Source organism: Montipora capricornis, chromosome 2 (assembly GCF_036669925.1).
Source record: "Montipora capricornis isolate CH-2021 chromosome 2, ASM3666992v2, whole genome shotgun sequence".
Taxonomy (NCBI): domain Eukaryota; kingdom Metazoa; phylum Cnidaria; class Anthozoa; order Scleractinia; family Acroporidae; genus Montipora; species Montipora capricornis.
In genome coordinates, this window is record NC_090884.1 from 52,281,331 (window position 1) to 52,293,830 (window position 12,500).

General features: G+C 41.6%; 1 protein-coding gene and 1 pseudogene across 1 annotated transcript in view; both read left to right on the forward strand.

Annotated features, from left to right (window-relative positions):
* LOC138038104 (uncharacterized) overlaps positions 1 to 12,500 on the forward strand; it is a 32,473-nt gene that overhangs the window by 10,729 nt on the left and 9,244 nt on the right. Inside the window, exons 2-6 of the mRNA XM_068883925.1 lie at positions 1,041 to 1,103; positions 2,631 to 2,840; positions 4,689 to 4,800; positions 9,853 to 10,034; positions 11,189 to 12,007. Coding sequence (XP_068740026.1) covers positions 1,041 to 1,103; positions 2,631 to 2,840; positions 4,689 to 4,800; positions 9,853 to 10,034; positions 11,189 to 12,007 — 1,386 coding nt within the window. The remainder of the gene's footprint in view (positions 1 to 1,040; positions 1,104 to 2,630; positions 2,841 to 4,688; positions 4,801 to 9,852; positions 10,035 to 11,188; positions 12,008 to 12,500) is intronic.
* LOC138025239 (uncharacterized) lies at positions 4,901 to 6,650 on the forward strand (annotated as a pseudogene).

Below are 12,500 nucleotides of genomic sequence, written 5' to 3' on the forward strand. Positions count from 1 at the left end.
GTTCATTGCGCTTGAAGGTAACGGCAGATATGTTTTGCAGATTGCAGGTTGCAGATTGCAGGCTAACCCTAATAGCTAACCTTAGGCGTAAAACCTGCAACCTGCAAAACATACCTGTCGTGAAGGTCATGATGGTTCTCGTGCAGTTCAAATACACTCGCAGTACTAAATAATTGTATTCATATTTACATATTTCCACGGCGCTTTCAATTTTACTGGTAGATGAAACGACACCATACCCTTGCTAAGCACTCACATTTTGACTCGCGAGAGTGCAAATGCATAACCAATCCACCGAGGAAACAAAATTATTGTTTCTGAAGAATATTTTGACACGGTTCCGTCTCTTTCATGATTCTTCCAAGGAAGATCGAGAAGTTGACGTATTTACGCTCCCAGGGGAGATCTACACAGGGCTGATTGGTTCCTAAATAACCCGCACGTGATTTTCAGATGACAGTTTCTAAACTGACGAATTCCTAAGAGCGTCTGTGTGGGAGAATATCCCAAACATTTCTTGCAAGTGCATTGGTTGCAGATAAATGTACTGCAATTCAATATAAATTTATACGGCGTCGAAAGTTCGATATGATATGTTGTTGTTGGGAAATTAAGGGTGACCGCCGGTAAAGTACGTGCCAGTCAATGGAGCCTTTTAAACTGTGTGACGGTTCCTGGGGTATGCGAACTGCAGCTGGTAGTAAAGTGATTTGCGGTTCGAGGTATCGGACCCGAAATTGTTGGCATGCAATATGTACAGAGACAAACCCCAAGGAGATGCGATACTTGGTAATTCGTCTATTGTCCTCTGGCCAGTACTAACATATACAAAAAGTATGCAGCACTGACAGAACAAAATGCATTAATACGTAGTTCTGCCGGCTTTTTTTGAGGAGTCTCGTGTGAAATTCTACCTTCCCTTTTTATCTAGCTAAAATGGATGTCGTTGTGGTGGAGTTTCAAAATCTCTAAATCAATATAATCATTAATATAAAATGGTATTATTAATGGTATCAATTATTTTCTGGTCACACTTGAAGCCCAACATGATCAGTTTACAAGGCAGAGAAGATCGTTTGGAAACAGCGGGAAACCATGTGGCAGTAAGTGCTAGCTTTTTTTTTATAATTGGTACTTTGCATTTTTTACGCTTTTTCAGTTTTCGTTAGCATTACTGAGTTGCGAACAGGCTCGGTATGTTTGCATTGATTTGCGCGCCCTTTTATCATATACCAAACAGAACATCGCCCTTCTGATCAGCCAATAACTAATGCATAAATAGGTTATAGGGCGCAATCCGGGAGTTGCTATAGAAACACTGCGGCGGAATAATTTTGTTAAGTATAAGAAATAAGAATTGTGTGATCTTGCTCGCGAATTTCGTGATTTATGGTCACTCGTGATGTTTTGAAAGTTCTTAATCACTCGTTTCCATAAATCCCGAAATTCACTCGCGTTCATATACGATTTCCTGTAGTTAATGGTGGGTGGAATAGCGCAAGCACAATGGCGAAGCGCAGAGCTGGTAATAACCGTCTTACGTCTATCAAGCCCGAATCGAATATTTCACTGCTAAATGATCGGCTCTACTGTGGCAGTGCATGGGCAACAAAAACAACAGGCTTCTTTATAACCTCAAAAATTTAATTAATGCTCGAGTTGACTTTTGACATTTTTACAACTTTATGAAATATCTTCATTTCATACTTAGTTTTTTTTAATTTGCGCCGGAGCTTGCAATGACATCTGAAACGGCAATTCTTATTTTGGCGAATTAAGTGATTACAGTTTACCAACAAAAAAAGGTGAGTCACGCTGACGGTTTTATAATTTTTTGAAAGTTACAATTCAAAGATCCAAAGAAAACCCAGGACCTAAAGACCCTAAGACCCATAGAATTGTAACTCTTTAAAGGGCCCCTGTACTAAAATTAACACCTGACTGGCAAAATTTTGAGCTTCGATTTGTATCCAAAGGCCGTTTACTTTGAGTGAAAAAAAGTTTTGGATTTCACTGTCCGCCATTACTCACATTCAAACTGACCGATTGGACCCCAGAGGGTTGAATCCAGGGAAATTCAGCGCATGAATGCAGCTTATTATATATGCAAACGCAAGTTTAAAGTCCGAAAGCCCACAACTCCCGTGCTGCATATTAATTCTGCGGCGTACACAAGCATTGCAATCATAAACTAGTGAGCCTTCGACGCATTTTTTCCTCGATCCAGCTCTCTCAAGATCATAAATTTAGTAATGGCGGACCATTAACTGGGAAAATCCTAGTTAAAATCAACAGGTGTCTTTTTCAAATCAAGGCTAGTTCTAGTTAACATAGTTTTGAAATCCAAATAAAAATAAAAATTGATCTTTTGGTCACAGGGGCACTTTAAGCTACATTTAACTTTCTTCACACCAGAGTAGCCTCTTGCAAAGTGTGATTAATCAGTTAATTAATTAATTAATTGCAAAATAAATTCTAAGGCATTTGCAAGTAACATACAAACTGGGAAAGTGTTGGCTTTTAAAAGGGTGCAAAGGAAAGCGTATAGGTCTATCATAAAGACAATGCGAGACAAGTGAATACACCGCTAAACAATATCCATCAATGAAACATCTTGTATCGTTTTATAGTGACCCACGGCGTGTACCTTGAGAGATGGGACAGAATAGATTACAAACGTGTGAGGTTTTTGTACGCGGATCCACGATATCCAACCTTGCCAAGTCTGTCCTTGTGTGTTCCAACGTTTGAACAGCCTCAGAAGTGGTCAGATTTCTTTGGAGCTCGTATTAGAACGTATTTTTCTCCACTGCAGACTGGAAACCACCTCTTTTATCTCTGTGAGCGATTTTTTTGTTCTACCATGTGAAATGTTGACTGTTGTGACAACAGTCTTCTATTTGAAAAAATAGAGTTACTCGAGGAATTGCCCTTTTCACGGTTAGTTTTTCTTATATGCATTACAATGTAATCTAACGAGGATGCAAGGCAATTTCGGGTTAAAACTACAAAATAGCCCGAAATTGCCTCACATACATGCTGGATTATATTGTAATGCAGATGAGAAAAACTAACCGTGAAAAGTTCTATTCATGGTGAACTTCGAACTAGTGCTCTATCTTGTTTCCAAACGGAGGAGGATGAGGAGGAGGAGAAAGAGACTGGGTTCGAGGGTGCTCGATCTCGTTTTAATTTAAGAAATCATCTATAGATGGTTTTCACTCACGTGACTTGGCGGCCATATTGGTGTACAAAACAATACAAAATGTATGCATGGAATATGCATAAAAATAGAGTTTGGTTCCCAAAGGAGAGAACGTCCATTGTTCTTGTACGCCAAAATGGCCGCTGTGACGTCACGTGAAAACGATCTATCGTTCTGCATCAATTTTTTTTTCACACATGTGATGAAACAACAACCCATATTGTGATGATGCGCGCTGAAGGAATTGAGCAGAAACTTGAAAATGATGAATTTTAATTTTTGGCAGTTGCCGGTATTACAACAAAGTTTGATTTAATTCATCTTTTGCCAAACGAGAAACTGAATTCTTTTTAAGTTGAGATGTAAATCAACCATTTCGCTTACGATTTGACTATTTTCAAACGAACCGCCTTTGCCTACCGTGAGTACTGTCCTTAGGGAAGAATGTCTTCGTTATTTTTTAAATTTCCAGCTCGGATGCAAATTTTAAAAATTTGAAACTTGCACATTTATTTTAAGTAATGTGTCACCGCCAATGTTTAACTGAATGCCATAGTCCCGTTTTGTTCTCAAAGTTGAGTCACTCTTTGAAACGTTCTGCGCATCTCGACCACTCAGGTTTCCTGGGAGTGGTGCTTACCAATACAGGGATATAATTTTAGGGACAGTTAATTCAATTTGAAAAGGAACGCCAAACATCGCTTTGTATTTTAACCCATTGACTCCCTTGGAGTTAGACTTTAAAACATATTTTACTCTGTCTAACGCCAGATGATTTCACTAGTCAAGGATGGGGGGGTTATTCACTCTATAGACCTCTTTAATAATGGCGGCCAAATAAAATATTTTTTTGTTTTAATGCTAATAAGACTTTCTAGCCTCGCTACGACGAGCAAATTTCATAAGAATATTTGTTTCAAATTAACATTAATACAAAACAATGTAAAAGTGGTCGCCATTTATGAAAGTGGTCTTGTATGACAGACGAATTACGTAGCCAAAGACATTTGAAGACCTTTTTTGTAAGGCAATCGCTCACAAATGCTAAATCTCTTCCTGTAGACTCTTCCATCTCGTCCAAACACGTGTTTAAAGCTGTTAGCGACTTTGGCGCCCGAAAAAAAAATCATTTCAAATTCCCCACCCTCGAGCACGGAAGAAAATCATCAAATGCCCGGGGTTTGCCCGTAAACATGGGGGGGGGGGGGAGGGGGAGGGGGAGGGGGTGTTGAAGTTTCGATTTGATTGGCACATTAGCTGTGAAAATAATTGAGATGGGATCTATGTTATCCTGTAGAAAAGGGCGCGGACGTTTTTAAACACCCTGTAAAATAATGAAGAGACGTGGATTTCGAAAGATCACTTTGTGTCATGAACCGGCACAGTATTTAAAAAAATGTACATGGAATCCTACTTCCATGAGTAAACGCTGTAATATGATAATCGAGTAGCACAATTAAATTTCAACGTTTTTATTTTTTAGCATCAAATGCAGGCAGTAAGCTGTTTATCAGCAAAGACGATAAAGCCAAGGACAAGACAATGATCTGTGATATCGATGGGGGTTTTCCTACTTTACCATACGAGTATGATAGGTAAGTTTGCACGAGATACTGTAGGAAAATTCCCCACCTGACGAGGGAATTCCATGTTACATTTCACTCGAAAAACCGATATCGCACGAATCGCAAAACGATGAATGCTATATTGGTTTTTCAACTGAAATTTAACGTGGAATTCACAAGTCAGGTAGTGAAAATTTTCTTGAATCGCATAGCTTTTTCAAAGATGATGCCATTTAATTAATCTTTTGACGAATGTTGCAGTATTCAATGCATGCTAAAAAAGATCATTTCAAAGAGCTGTCTCAACAGTTAGGAGCCAGACAATACACAAACAAACAAAAAAAAAACAAGGGAAATCTTCTTCCTCACTTCTGCCAGGCTTTTGCTTCGTAAACGGAAAAAAATGCTTTGAAAACACAGTTGCTTCCAACTATTGCTTCCGTTGTTATGTAAAGCCACGCGTTGCTACGGTGCAGTATCGGACAGCCTCGTTTTAAAGTCGCAATTCCACACTTAATTCTTCGTCTTGATGGCAAATCAAATGAAGAGATTTCCCCTAAGTAGTGGTATGGGCTCGCGTTTGCGTACCATGCAAGCGTCCGTGGTGAAATGTAAAAATAAAACGTGGCGCAAAGGAGAATGGGTTGACGTCATCGGAGAGGGAGAATGGTCAGATCCATGGGAAGGGTGAGACGCCCCCTCCACCCCCGCGTCATGGCGGTTCCCGGTCGAGGTACCCGTTTGTTGTAAACTAGTTGACAGTCTTTGTGGGCGGACTGGATACGAATCTCGTACTGTTTTGATTTTCGGATGATTTTACGCGCTTGACGAATGCGCTTGTTGCGTGGTGTCTCCAAAGGATGCTGGAGTTCGTCCAAGGTGTTTTGACGCAACGCCTTGTAATTGAGCTGTGCCATTCACTTCACATTGCAAGAGTGTCCCATGCACCACGTACCGGTCAGCGTCCGTTCATCATCGTTGTGGTTGCACGAAAGGGATTTTTGTGAAGAGGTTTGTCAATGCCTTGCTCCACACAGGTGCAACAAAACCGAAAGGTGAGCTTTCCCCCACACCGGTAATGCAAGACGGGTTGAAACAAATCCCGTGGAGGAACGGCGGTACAAAAAGCCAGACCAAAGTGCTAGGGGAGATCGGTGGTGCGATCATATTCTATGATGGGTGCTGATGTAGAGGGTCTTAACCTTGATCGACTCATCCTACGAAGAAAATGCAAATCTCCTGTCATCAAATATTCGTAGGCAAGAAGAAGATATGGTAGCCGCTGAGGGCATTGATTATGAAACGCGGTATGAACATTTGTTGTCGTCTTTACGCAAAAAAGAAAAGGATATTGAAGAACTAGAGGAAAAATGCCTGTCCTTTGAAAATCGAGTATTTTCCTTGGAACAAGAGAATGATTTATTAAGACTGGCGTTAGAGATCATGGTCCAAGAGAAGAATGAATGTGACAGCCGCCCACAATAGGCAGATGATCGTTAGTCCCTTGTGGGAAACCCCCATGCGGCGAAAAGTATGAAGAATAAACGCAATCAACAGGCAGTTCCCAGCGATGACATTGATACTCTCAATAGATTTGAGCCACGTGGGAATGAGGTTCAAGGTAGTTTCATCAATCTGAGCCCAACGCCAAATAACAAAGCTAGTGAAGATAGAAGAAACAAGGCATCAAGCGCGAGACGTTCCCAGACTTCAAACTCTAGAAACAGCACTGTAGTGCAAAGCGAACCTCAGACAGTAAAAGGGATGATCCAGCAAATCAATCGACAAAGAGAAAGGAAGTGAGAGAACCTTCAGGGACGGAAAATTTAGAGATCTGCAAAAGTCCAAGTTTCGATTTCCTTGTTCCCTGGATGCACTAACATGAACATGAGAGATCATATCAAACCAATTCTACGAAAAAACCCTGATGCGATTGTGATTCATGTTGGAACTAAGAGCCTTCGATCAAGTGCATCGGTGCATGATTGTGCCGAGGAGATCGTTAATTTAGCCACCATGATTAGTAATGAATCCTCGGCCGATATCGCGATGTTCGGTATTATTCCAAAGTCTGATGATAAATTCCTCGCCGTGTAGGATGTCAACAAGACAATTAACACCTTTTGCAACCAAAATGGTGGATGAGGGTATGTCGACCATTCAAATATCTCTCCTGAACATGACCTAAACAGTGACCTCAACACGAGAGGAACTGCCCGACTCGCAACAAATTTTATTAATTATTTAAGAGGTGATTAGGGTATTGCCGACTGGGAAACGGATGAGTCTTTGCTCCACAAATAAATCGTAAGTACACTAACAATAAGGGCAACCCACTCATCCACTATCAATCCATTTGGCCGGGGTTTTGTCATGGCAGCGTTAAATATCAATAGTTTGCTCGCTCACTTGGATGACCTCAAATCTTTTGTACTCAACTCCAAAATTGATGTACTGGCTATCAATGAAACTAAGATTGATAGTTCAGTCAATGACAATGAAATACATTTTCCAGGATTTGAGGTTGTTAGGAAAGATCGCCCTGTTAATGGCCCAAGTGGTGGTGGTGTTTGCATGTATTTACGGAATAACATAAATTACCAGGTCCGTGACGATTTATGTGATGACCAACTTGAATGCGTTGTCATCGAAATTATAGGGTCCCACTCTAGACCTTTCTTTGTTAGTACATGGCATAAATCCCCAAATTCTCCCCAAGATATCTTTTGGCAATTTCAGTGTCTAGTCGATAAAGTGGACTCTGAACAGAAAGACCTTTACCTTCTGGGTGATCTAAAGTGTAATATGCATGACGGATCAAATAATCATAACTCATCCACTTTAATAAACATACTTGATATATATGAACTGAGTCAATAGATCACCGAACCGACTATAATTACACCCACCTCGAGAACGTTGATTGACCTCTGTATAACTAGTTCGCCCGAAAAAACATCTAACTCTGGTGTAGTTCATCTCGGTATCAGCGATCATTCTCTGGTCTTCATGACCCTTAAAATCTGCTACGAGCGAACTGGTATTCATCGCACGATTGAAACACGCGGTTTTAAAAATTTCAACCACCACCACTTCCTCAACGATGTTGCACAACAGCTATGGCATAGACTTAACTGGTTAGAGTGTAATGTGAAGTGCAACTTTTCTACCCCATATGAACCATGTCAGCGTTAGCCCTACTAATGGAAATGGACCCACACAAGGACAGAAAAGAACTCTGACGAGGGCGAGAATTGAACCCACGACCTTCGGGTTAGATCACCGCTACTCTACCGACTGAGCTATAAGGTCAGACGGGAGTAGGCCGTGGGAACTGAAGATGTTAAAGTCACGGCAATGAACATGTACAAGTACAAGGAAGGGTTACGTTTTTGCAAACGTTGGCCGTGTAGCACTTATATTTCAACAGACTTAACTATTAGAGGGTGATGTGAAGTACTAGACTAAGTTTTCTACCGATATGAACAATGTGAGAACCATATGATAGAACCATGAGATGTGAGACATGTGAGAACCATGAGATACCCATATGAACCATGTCAGAGTTTTCTCTGTCCTTGTGTGGACTCATTTCCATTAGTAGGGCTATGCCTCACATGGTTCATATGGGTAGAAAAATAGCAGTTCACATTACCCTCTAATAATTAAGGCTGTACTTTGTCTTGGTTCGGGTTTGCGCTCGGAGTTGTTTTGCAGACCACTCCTTTCGCAGAACACCTCACTAGCAATAGTTGGATCTTGCTAGAGTTATATCCAATGAACGCAGGTTGCATGGACCAATGCAACGCTACATTTACCGAACAATACACATTCCACAAAGTGTTATGTGTCACGTACTTGATACATTATCCTTCTTTCTGGTGGTTGGTTTGGCAAATTACAAAAAAGTCTACGAATGCCGAAAATGATGAACTTGAAGTGGATGCTCATGGTTTCCTATCGAACACGGATGCAAGCCAACGCTCGTCTTCTCTTTGAACTGGGGTCGGACAAGGAGATGTAAAAAGTTGCGGGATGCACGTGCGCGGCACCGACTCAACAATTGTTACTGTACATAGTCTTTTTTATCATTTTGTGCACACCGTTTATTGAAAAAATGAGACTGAGTAGATACTGCACGGAAGTTTGCGAACACGACGGAACTCTAGTCTATTTGAGTATAATTGTATATATTATTAAATGTGGCGTTTTAATATTCAAAACACATGTCTCTTCTTCATTTCTTTACATTTTTTATTTTATTTTCTCTTATTTTATTATTTTTTTTTGGGGGGGGGGGGGGGGTTCCCACCCTTTCCATGGACCTGACCAATCCCACGCTTCGATGACGTCTACCCATCCTCCTTTGCGCCGCGTTTTATTTTTGCTTTCTATCATGGACGCTTGCATGGTACGCAAAACACCCCAACTTTGAGCGTCCGCAGAAAGGGACGCGAACGAGTCCATACCATTACTCCCCTAGATATGTGATTATATCGTTAACTTCTTTTTTATCAGCACGTGATGAATACAATGCAACCGGAGTAAATGAGCAACGAGGCGCGAAGCACAGAGTTGGCTCAGTTAACCACTTTTGAGTAGAACAACATGGAGTGGAATAATTGTGTCTTAAACACTTTTTCAGTCTCTTAGGCCCGATTTAAACGTCACATCTCACATGTGCCGAATCTAATGCAAAGGAGCGAAAATAAGATATTTTTCTCATTTGCATTAGAATCGGCACATGTAAAATGCGACGTTTAAAACAGACCTTAGTCCGTTTTTGTTGGGGAAATATGGCTTCCTGCCTAAAATTCACAATGTAAACGATGAACTTCATTTGCCACACTCATGACCCAAAGCGTAGGTATAGTGGCTTGTAATTGAGATAGGTTGGGTGCTGCCCTGCGGTTAGGGCGCTTGCCTTGAGACGCAGAGAGCTACGTTCAAGACCCGTTGATTTAATCCTTGTTTTCCCTGGTTCAAATTCTCCGCTGCTCATGAAAATAGCTAAATGATTTTCCTCCGTCTTGTTTGGATTCTTAAAGTTGTTGAGGCCCTGTTTTCCTTTTCTGTTTTCAGGTATTCAAATCAAAAGTCTCTTCCGGTTGATCTAGAAAAGGGAAAATTTTACTACATGGAATCTGTAATGAAAGATGACCATCAATATGATCATTTAGAAGTTGGTATGAAGACACCAGATGGAACATTTTATAAAGTGATACCCTCTACATTTTTATGGACAACTACACCTGTATCTTTGGGTACGTAAAGATATGGCGCCGGCAGCTCAAAAGGTTGATAGCGTTCAGTCCAATCATGATTGATAAATATGCTGGACAGCACTATTTACTTTTGAACAGCCGAGTCCAATGTCACTGTGTTGCCTTTTAAATTAATGCATGAATCTTGGGGAAAGGGAGGCGACTACCAATCTGATCTCCGGTCACTTCTTTCTTCCTTTTTGGTTTTCCATGTAGGGCTTCCATTATTTTTTCCTGCGTGTGAATTTTAAGGAAATTGGAAGGCATTATAAACTGTTAACAACTACACTGTGAACGTGTGACCAAGTTTTAATCTGGTGGGGTGTGGTAAAGAACGTTTTCCACTTTAATTTGCTATTGACTACAGTTTATTGTGAAACTAACCGCAGGATCGAAAACTTTTCTGTGTCATCCTGATGCTTGGCGAGGTATCGGAATAGCGCAATAGTGATTCGAAGAATTAGCTAGTTTTCATCTTCGCGGAGTCAGTAACGGTTATATAAATGACATTTGGTAAAACGTCTTTTGAAATTCCAGCTCTTTACGTGGTACGAACTTTACCTTGTCTGTCTTTTTCAAAAGACAACGTGGGGGAGACTGATGGTGACTTCACCAAGTCAAATTATCATGTTGGTCATGTGACTTGACATGTTATTCCCCGCGATATCAGAAGGCAAGGCAAGTGCTATGACCACTGTGTCAACCTGATATGGCATGTTCGGAGAGCAATCTTATAATTTGTCATCGGGTGCATGACTGCAAATTTTTAAGTTTTGATGATCACGTGGTTGTCAGAACGTGAATGGCAGAAAAATGTAACAAAATGCAAAACGTATAGGCGAGGCGCGAGTGCAGGGTTCATGTCTCAGAATGTCACTGATATCGCAGATACCATGGGCTCAAATCCCACGAAGTCTCCTGACGACATTGAAAATTGGGTAGGCGAGTGGTAGGATACTTCCTTTTTCCATTTATAAACTACCAATGGTTGAGAGCGCGAAATCATCCCTATAATTGCTCCAGTTACCATTTATGACTTGATATTAGGAGGCAATGGTCATGATACGCTGCAAAAGACCCGAAACCGAGCCCGGATTTGAATAGCGCAGCGCAAGGTTTTAGCCTTCATACATTCTTTTCTTTGAATCTTTTAGAGAAAAATGTTACCTACAGGGCATTTCTCCTCAGAGTAGCGGCAGAAGCCGGAGCAAAGGCCGGATCCTCTTTTGGAGCGAAATCAGCCATGAGGAGTGGTTTTAGGGCAGGAGCCAAGGCTGGAGCCCTAGCGGGGATGGAGGCTGGAGCTTCTGCAGGAGCTACTGCTGGCGTAAGAGCTGCCATTAATATTACAAAACAAACGATACAAGATGCATTGAACAACCTACATGGCGATAGAGCACACAAGTTTAAAATAAATATCGAAGACGGTGAGGTTGTTTCTGTTACTGGACCTGGAATGGAAACAAGTGGAGGAGCTGCAGGTGGAGCGGTATCGGTTGCGGGAGGTGCTGCGGCTGCCGGTACTGCTGGTACTACAGGGACTGTCGTGGCCACTGGAAGCACAAGTAGTAGTTCTGGCTCTACCGCGACAGCTGGGTCTTCTGGAGGAGCGGGAACTGGAGGAGGTGCGGGTGGAAGTGTAAGTGGCGCAGGTAGCAGGGGGCAGGGAATCTCTGGGACAAAAGGAACTGGAAGTGTCGGTTCAGTCAAAGCAGGAGCTGCAGGTTCAACTGCTGCTGGCAGTGAGAGTGTTCGAGGACAAACAGGAGTTACAGGAAGCTCGCAGGTTACTTCATCTGGTGGCATAGGCGGTGTAGGTGTGGGAAGAGGAGGGGGTGGTGGAAATGAAACTTCCGAAGTATATCTGCAGGAATATTCGCTAAATAGAAAGTTGACTTACATACCAAAGCCTGGAGAGGATCCACAGGTTAAGGCAAAAGAATATATTTGGAGAGCAGGAGGAGCAAGAAGAAGTAAGTTATCTCCGTGATTTGAGACTTGCGGAAAACAGCCTTTCAAAATAATTGTCCAATGCAGTTTACAATAGCAAGTGAGTTGAGAAAGCGAGAGCACGCATTGCCATAATTGTTTTGAACACGTCAACGACGAAGCGATTTCTTAAAAGACACTTCTCCCTCGAAGCATTCATATATTCAAGACGTTTACAACAGCCCTCAACTCAGTCGTGTTCGCAACATTTTCACGAAATTTCCCGCGCGTGCATCATCTCAATATTCGTAGGCCAAAGGATCACCTGACTGTCAATAAGGAAGTATAAATCTTCTTACCTTCTGACCCAAGGAAATGTATCAAACGACTGGACAGACTCAAGCACAAAATGTGCAGCGCCAAAACGTGTCCATAACAGGAGTATACACAGACCAACAGATTACATGCGTGGACACTCTATAGCTGAATGAAAGGAGACGCCTGACCACGTGGAATATTTAACAATTATTCGCCGAA